The sequence below is a fragment of the Limulus polyphemus genome, unplaced genomic scaffold (genome assembly GCF_000517525.1).
Source record: "Limulus polyphemus unplaced genomic scaffold, Limulus_polyphemus-2.1.2 Scaffold205, whole genome shotgun sequence".
Classification (NCBI taxonomy): Eukaryota; Metazoa; Arthropoda; class Merostomata; order Xiphosura; family Limulidae; genus Limulus; species Limulus polyphemus.
The window spans coordinates 418299-426943 of NW_013665815.1; the positions used below are offsets into that span (position 1 = coordinate 418299).

The 8645-nt window shown below is 33.9% G+C and overlaps 1 protein-coding gene across 1 annotated transcript in view; it reads right to left on the reverse strand.

The window, feature by feature from the left end:
• The window catches only part of LOC111085019, an 84050-nt gene that overhangs the window by 44359 nt on the left and 31046 nt on the right, over positions 1-8645 (reverse strand). Inside the window, exon 2 of the mRNA XM_022381967.1 lies at positions 6993-7329. Coding sequence (XP_022237675.1) covers positions 6993-7329 — 337 coding nt within the window. The remainder of the gene's footprint in view (positions 1-6992; positions 7330-8645) is intronic.

Here is an 8645-nt window from a genome sequence, read left to right on the forward strand (position 1 = left end):
AGTATAGGTTGTTGTGTATACTATAACGATAACATATCCATCATTTTGTAGTATAGGTTGTTGTGTATACTATAACGATAACATATTCATCATTTTGTAGTATAGATTGTTGTGTATACTATAACGATAACATATCCATCATTTTGTAGTATAGGTTGTTGTGTATACTATAACGATAACATATCCATCATTTTGTAGTATAGGTTGTTGTGTATACTATAACGATAACATAGTCATCATTTTGTAGTATAGGTTGTTGTGTATACAATAACGATAACATATCCATCATTTTTTAGTATAGGTTGTTGTGTATTCTTGAACGATAACATATCCATCATTTTGTAGTATAGGTTGTTATGTATACTTGAACGATAACATATTCATCATTTTGTAGTATAGGTTGTTGTGTATACTTGAACGATAACATATTCATCATTTTGTAATTTATATTGTTGTGTGTATTAAAATTATAATATATATATTCATCAATTGCAATTAGTTTATTTGTATTACATAAAGAAGGGAAGGTAATGTGGGTTTGTAAAAGTTGGCATATTTGTGGTTATTTACAGTTTTTGGATAATAAAGTACACACCTTTATATAAGTCGTCAAATATGATAGAAAAGGTTTTTTAAGAACAAAAGCATGTCACGTGACACGACATGCGCAACACTCCTTAATATGCTTATGTGAGGAAACTCGAATAATGTGCAAACATCTTTCACACAAATTTTTACTTCAAGAAAGAGAGAGAGATGTGTAAACAAGCCGAGCCTAGAATGAGCTTAGTGTACGGTCTACCTGTTTTGACATTTCATAGTCTTTCTAAAGCGCGTGGAACCTGAGCTTTCGTGTCAATAATACGAGTTACTATTTCAGTATCACCTGAAAACCGTCGTAGCTAAAATGAAAGACGTCAGGTAGTTTCTAATGGTTCGCGGTAAAGAATACAATAAAAAAATGTTTACTTAGGAGGATATGAAGATTCTAAAACACAAACGTAGTTCACACTTAAACAGTAGCAATAATGTTTCAGTGTGCATTACTTTGATGCATACTTTTTTATTGTAAATGATGTTTTAATATGATTTACAGGACAGACTGTAACTCTGTGAAGTAATTATATCCTTCTTCTGAAACACTTTGAAGTCATTTCATTCTTCTTCTTTCGAAACACTTTGAAGTCATTATATTCTTCTTACGAAGCTTTATGCATGTTTGTGCACTTAGAGGTAAAAAGTGACTCGATAACCAAAGAAGTTTAGTCATATCATGATTAGTCTGCAAGAAAATTGAGAAGAGCGTGGATTTTTTTTTAATTCAAAGGAGCATGATAGATGGTGCCCGTCTAGCATGAAGGATAAAGTGGGAACTGATAAAGGAAGATTTTACTGTAATAAAATCTGTTTAACTTTTCTCACCCTACTGACTTTTATAAAGTCATGGAAACGTGAAAAAGACATTGAAATACCAATAAATTACTACTACAAAACGGTTGAGTGAATACATTGCATTTCAGTCTAGCTTATACTTGATTGTCGATGAGAAGTAATATTTTGTGAAACCGGGCAAACTTGGAAACAAATCGAAGGAAAATGTATAGAAAACTTTTTTACATAAGTCATTTTATAAAACGCATATGATGATTTTTTTCGTGTAATATAAAAGGATTGTAGATAACTAAAATTATAAAAATTACAAAGCAAAAATAAATTTCAACTGTGATACTGTAAAAGTAATTATTGCATATGATATTACACGCGGTATAATAATACATAAACGGAGATTAAGCAAAATATGAATCGTTGGCCACGTGTTCATATTTATTGGTCGCCTGTGTCACAGGTCAGCTAAAGAGTTCAAACCAAGTTGAGAATACTTTCCAGCTGCTCAAAAGCTCATGCTAAAAAAAAACCGGAGAGTGTCCTTGAAGGAGTGGAGCAGGAGAGGTCAGAGCTCTTACTGATGTGTTGTAACACGAAAGGCAAACATTTGCAACAGGCTGTGTGATCAGTAAATTATTTGACTATGTTTGTTGCTCGGTTTATATGGGCATACATAGTTTTGAAAGTCCTCGCACTTAAAAAAAAAGAGCAAAGTTCCATGTGATTAGGACAAAAAGAAATTAAATCTGTCTTTTCCTAACAAAAAATACTAATTAATAATTTAATAACACTTGGTATGAATGACGAGAAACAAAACCTGTAGACCTTGCTTTTTCTCGTTATAGAAACAACGTGCAGTGTTGATCTTTTTTGTCTGTAGAAAATATACAAAGCTCTGTGAAATGATAAGAGTATTCTAGATATAGTGACTTGCTAGAGGTTTCTCTCAAGGTTACTTCGATTCTATGAGGTTAAGTACAGTGAAACCTAATAGTTATTTACAATATCAAGAGTGTTGACTGCATGTTCAAGTGAAAGCAGAAAGCATACACTTTATTTCTTTTTTATTCTTTCTGCAAGTACCTCTTGATGGCTTATATTTCATGTAGTAAGTAACTACAAACGTGACCTAACTATTCATGCTTGACAGAGATTACAGTAAAGATTTAAGAGCGAATATTTTCGTACATTTATGTGACAATATTTATTTCTAAGTATGTGTCTCTTGTGATGTCAGAAGCTTGTATACCATGGCAAAGATTTCACATAGAATGTAGACCTGAGATCATGAGCTAAACATAACAAAAAATGACCTACTTTCTGAACAAAGTAGGCTGTGGAATGAGAAGAAAAAAATAAAGTGGAATAACTAGGCACAGTCATGTTACAAAGAATTATAATTACCTATTATATTTTTTGCAAATGCCATAAGGTAAAGGAAAAATTCTGTGAATGTTTTCCAGAAAGTTATATAACAACTCTACTTGAAAGCTATTTAATAAATAATCAGTAGACACTATCAATTAGATCCAAAACACTGTCATAGATCCTGAATTTTGCTGAAATTGTAAAATGAGGTGAACCTTAATTTGATTCCACAGAATAATTGGTTTGAGTTTACGTCGAATTGTCTGTTTTCTTTTTTTTCCAAGAGACACCTCGTGACTCAGCTGTAAGTATGAAGGCTTATAGCACTAAAGTTCGGGGTTCGATCCCTAAGGTGATCAGAGCAGATTACTCATTGTGCAGCTTTGCGTTCAACAAAAACACTTCCAAAAATGTTAACTATGTCTTACACATAACTACAAAATGCATTTGCTCATAAGCTCCTAAACACAACCGTAAAACACTGATCTAATACTGGTGTTAAGTTCTTCTGTGAAACAATTCTAATAATTATAAGTAAAAACATAAGAACCATATATTAAATTAGGTATATTCAATGCTAGGTTAATTTTTAGTTCTGGTCTATGTAGATAGCTTGCTTTGATCAGTAATTAATATTAATTAACTGATGAAAATACAACTGTTGAGAAATATAAAATATTCATGTAAGCATTAACAATTAACATTAATAATGTAGAACAATCAAAGTAAAATGACTATTTTCTTCACTAAAAATTAATGCTACCACTTACAGTTGAATAATTCAACAACATAGGGTAAAATTATATGTTCATTGTGTCATTATCAAATACCTTTTCTTTGACTGACTGCACAGAGACATCTGATATCAGTCTTTCAAAATGTCTTAGAATATCTTCAAATACACAGCAATGCCTTTTTACATCCACAACATTCAAAAGTTTTAATGTTTATTATTACTTATTATATACTGACAGTCCACACACACACACATACTTATAGAACAGTCTGTTTACTTGCACATGCAATATACACTAATCATATGATATATCAAGTGACTGCATGAACCTCATAAGCAGAGGTGCAGTAAATCGTGATTAGTCTTCAAGACAATGAGTAAGAGCAAGGATTTTCTGACTTTCAAAGGGGCGTGTCTAGCATGAGTGTGGTTCTCAAAGACCATTTCTTGGACTGACTGCACAAAGACTTCCTTCAGTGGTTGCAATTTATATGGAATGCATCTGCAACAGAAAAACTATGACAACCAATCACTGGTGATTTACCAAGAAAAAATGATAAACCTACAAAGTGCAACAGATACCAGACTGTACCCTAACTGGCCAATTCCTTCAACAGAGATAAGGATTTGATTATGTTCAATTATGACATATGCAGGAAATTACAAAACGTGTCATATTGTAGCTGACAGTTAGTCTGACAAATCTGATATTGAATACAAACAGAAAAGCAATTTCAGTGGTAGTTGTAGTGCAAACTATGAAAAATGACTAGCTGGAATCATGTATCATCTTTTGAGTGGAATGTCATACTGTTTTTAGTAAAGATAAATTAAAAATACAAAGAGAAACAAATGAGGGACCTAAGTGTACTTGTGTTGTTTTCACAATTAGAACTGTTGGATGGTGCAATAGCGTTTGAATATTTCCCCTGGCAAGCATTGTGATATCTGATCTTTGCATAACGGCTAATAACACCCAAAGTGTACTTGAACGGTGTTTTAACATGGTGAGGTGGACAAATCGACATCTCCACATTTATGCATGGACAAGATCCATTCTGAAACAATAATCTAGTGAACTCATATTTACCAACATAGGTTCTCTTCAAAGAGCATGGGAGTGATTTCAGTGTCTTTTCTGGTCAGCTCAGGCATCAGGTCTTACTTCAATTAAGCGTAGTTGGAATGAACTTCAATATCATCGTGATTTTCCACTTAAGCCTATGAACTAATTGCACACTATACACTTCAACGAATGCAATCAAAAACACACACTGGCGTCTTGTTGAATCTATAAAGTCCAAGCCATTAGCAAGACAACTACATTATTTGAGATGAGGATGGAGTTAATAAAGTGGGCAGGCATTTTAAAAAGTATTTACGTATAGAGATTTGTTAAGATCATGAAAACGTTTTTAATTGTTTATTTCTTGAATATCGCGAAAAGATACTCGAGGGCTATCTACACCAGCTGTCTCTAATGTAAAGGTGATAGACCAAAGAGAAGGCATCAGGTCAACACTATCCATCACGAACTGTTGGACAACTCTAATCGAATAGTGGGATTGACCGTCACATTATAATGCTCCCATGGCTGAAAGGGCGAGTTGTTCGGTGATGGAATGCGAATCTGCGACCCGCAGATAGCAAGTCGAGCGCCCTAACCACCAAGCCATGCGTTTTTTATTTTTCCACGTGAAGAGTAAAAACAAGAAAATGATTAACCAAGAGGAAAACACGCCGACGTGATATATTATTAATGTTGTTTTATAGAATATAACTAAATATAATATTTTTTATCACTGAATCAGTATTTGAACAAGTTACACATATCTTTAGCTAAGCATATATCATATAACATAATGGTTTACACCTATCCAATATACCCGAAATTATAAAGAAAAACATCACCAAAGAAAATAACAGTATAATAAAAAACTTAGGTGAGAATATCAATGAATATATATAATAGGTAATGTCCTGCCAAGGTTGTTATTTTAGCCTTTCGTCCTTATGTATATTTTTTTCCAGATCACCACGCACATTATCAAAGTACATGAAAAGCTAGTAGTTGTGATGATCATATGTGAACCGTTTCACGGTTAGCAACCTATCCTATTATTTAAATCTAATTATTAATTAGTTATGAAATTATTTTAGCAATTGATAGAAACTAATTTCTAACTAATTTTTATCCTACATTTTGGCTGCTAATATGTTGCCCTGTTCAGAAAAGTATTTAGAATCTGAAAAGGACTGTTTCTGTTGTGGTAGTGGCTGGATTTTTAATGGTATTTATTCATAAGCGCGCTATACTGACAAGTGAGAATGAATAAACCCTAGATATGCATGTACTACGCATCATCCCGTGATGGGTCCTGTTTTTATCAGATATAGTATATGGTATTTTGGTATTTTCAATATGGACACATGAGTAAAACGGTCAGGTAAGAGATCCCAAGGTTTAGGCGTAGCCACTCTAATTTAGAACTATTGACCAGAAGAAGAGCGACCAGTTGGAAGTACCCACCGCCTATATGACTACTCTTAAATGCTGTTGAGTGTCATAATTATAATGCCCGTGTTCTTTATTGATTAGCAAGAGATAATAAAACGGTTGCTGGAGGCAGCAAAGTGGTCACAGTTGAAATTTGTGGTGATGATCATATGCCTCCTTCTTGGTGTTATTCCATTTAATTAGAAATATTAGCTATTATCACGTCAGACCCAGATTTCATTTTTGTAATGGAGTCCCGCCTGGCACCTTGTCAACGTCAGACATCAAATCATCGAGACTTAAACGGTCCAGACGACTCCATCTTTTTCTACTACTGATGCTGGGAAGGTCCTGCATTCAATCGTCGGAGCATCAGTTCCTTCTGCTTGGAAGAGGAGGCTCCTTGGTCAACGAAGGCAAAAGAAGATATACATATATTACCCGCACCACTTCAATAGAGCCAGAGGGAAATTCGAAAACCGAGCTATCGCTTGACTCCCTTAGTATCTCCTCTTCTAAGATACACCTGGCCAATTATCAGCACAAGTGACATTTTTCGGTCAAAAATCTATATAGCACTGAACTATTGTCTAGACTTTAGAAAAGTCAACAATAACATGAAAGAAAGCAGAATTATTTAGCATCAAGTGTTTCATTTTCCGCTATTATTGGTAAAAGCTTACCAAAATAACGTTACATTTTGTTTCTTTATTTGAATGAAAAGCTACACAATGGACAAAGTGAGGTGCGTCCACCACAGGGATCGAACCAACAATTCTAGTATTATAGGCCCTCAAGCTTACCTTTAGCCACCATAACATCAAGCTACTTGCTCAGTGTGGCTTTTAACTATATATTCCTGAAACTCCATTTTATTTAAACAGTTTATTTTAGTTTTAAACTTATAACGGCATTCACATTGGTTGTATATTTGACATTTTTCCTTTTTTGGCTAGTGAGAAAGCATCTTATAAATCAAAAACAACATGTATATTTTTTACTTACCTCCGATTCTCTTTCCAGCTCTTTCGCTAACTGTATTATTGTCAAAATACGTTTTCTTTGTTCTGGATTTTCGATTCCAAGCTCAGTTTTCAGTTCTTTTTCTGTAAGATTGCAGAAGTCTGATAAACTCATATGAAGAGGAATAACTCCACCAAGTATTTCTTTCATGCAATGTTTAGTCACAAAATCCCCGACAGTCGAATGCAGCTCCCTCTCTCGCCCTTGTGGAAATGCAGTTGAACAACCTGCGGGAAGAGAGTCGGCGCGACAAAAGAACGCTTCCCTCCTCGATCTCCGCCAGAGGGCGGGGTCTCTTTCCACGTCGCTCATTCTTCGCCTGTAAAGGTAAAAAAACAAAAAAAAACATGAAGGTCAATTGTTTGACAGTTGTGACCTCTATGACATTAGAAAAAAAACATATTTCTGTGTTTTATTTTCTTCCATATTAATGTAATACGCATTAAAGGCGAAATGCGAAAACGCTACTATTAGATTATTAATTATAATAAAACGCAAAAATCAGTTTCTAGTTTAGTTATTTTTATTTTAATCTTATTGAATTTCCGTCTTTTATCTTTTTCTAGTTATTTATAGAGTTAAATATAAACACATTTCTTTGCTAACGTTTATTTCCATATTCAGTGACGACTACTATTCATTTCATTTTACATAACCTGAAAAAATCCGTTTGGATTTTATTATTTAACCCGACAATGGTAATTACATGATGCCAAAGTAAAACTTGATTGTAAGAGTTAGGCTATAAAAGCACCCATTTTGTTTATTGGCCATTTTAAGAGTTATGAACATTTATAGTTAAGCCTAAACACTGTTCATAAAGCGATATACATATTGAATAAAATATCTTCATGGAAAATAAATCAAAGTATTAATGGATATATATATATATATAGAGAGAGAGAGAGGGGGGGGTTTTAGTATGAGCCATTGTTCAGAAGTTGAATTTTCTGAATTTGTCCATTAAACTTTGTATTTAACACCAATAAGACTGTATTTTTTAAATAGACTGGCTGTGGCTTTAACTGACAAACATTCTAATCGTTTTCTGATTTAACACCATTAAGCCTGGTGAGACTGTATGTTTTAAGCGGAATGGCTGTGGCTTTAACTGACAAACATTCTAATCGTTTTCTGATTTAACACCATTAAGCCTGGTGAGACTGTATGTTTTAAACGGAATGGCCGTGGCTTTAACTGACAAACATTCTAATCGTTTTCTGATTTAACACCAATAAGACTGGTGAGGCTGTATGTTTTAAACGGAATGGCTGTGGCTTTAACTGACAAACATTCTAATCGTTTTCTGATTTAACACCAATAAGCCTGGTGAGACTGTATGTTTTAAACGGAATGGCTGTGGCTTTAACTGACAAACATTCTAATCGTTTTCTGATTTAACACCAATAAGACTGGTGAGACTGTGTGTTTTAAACGGAATGGCCGTGGCTTTAACTGACAAACATTCTAATCGTTTTCTGATCTAACACCAATAAGACTGGTGAGGTTGTATGTTTTAAACGGAATGGCCGTGGCTTTAACTGACAAACATTCTAATCGTTTTCTGATCTAACACCAATAAGACTGGTGAGGTTGTATGTTTTAAACGGAATGGCCGTGGCTTTAACTGACAAA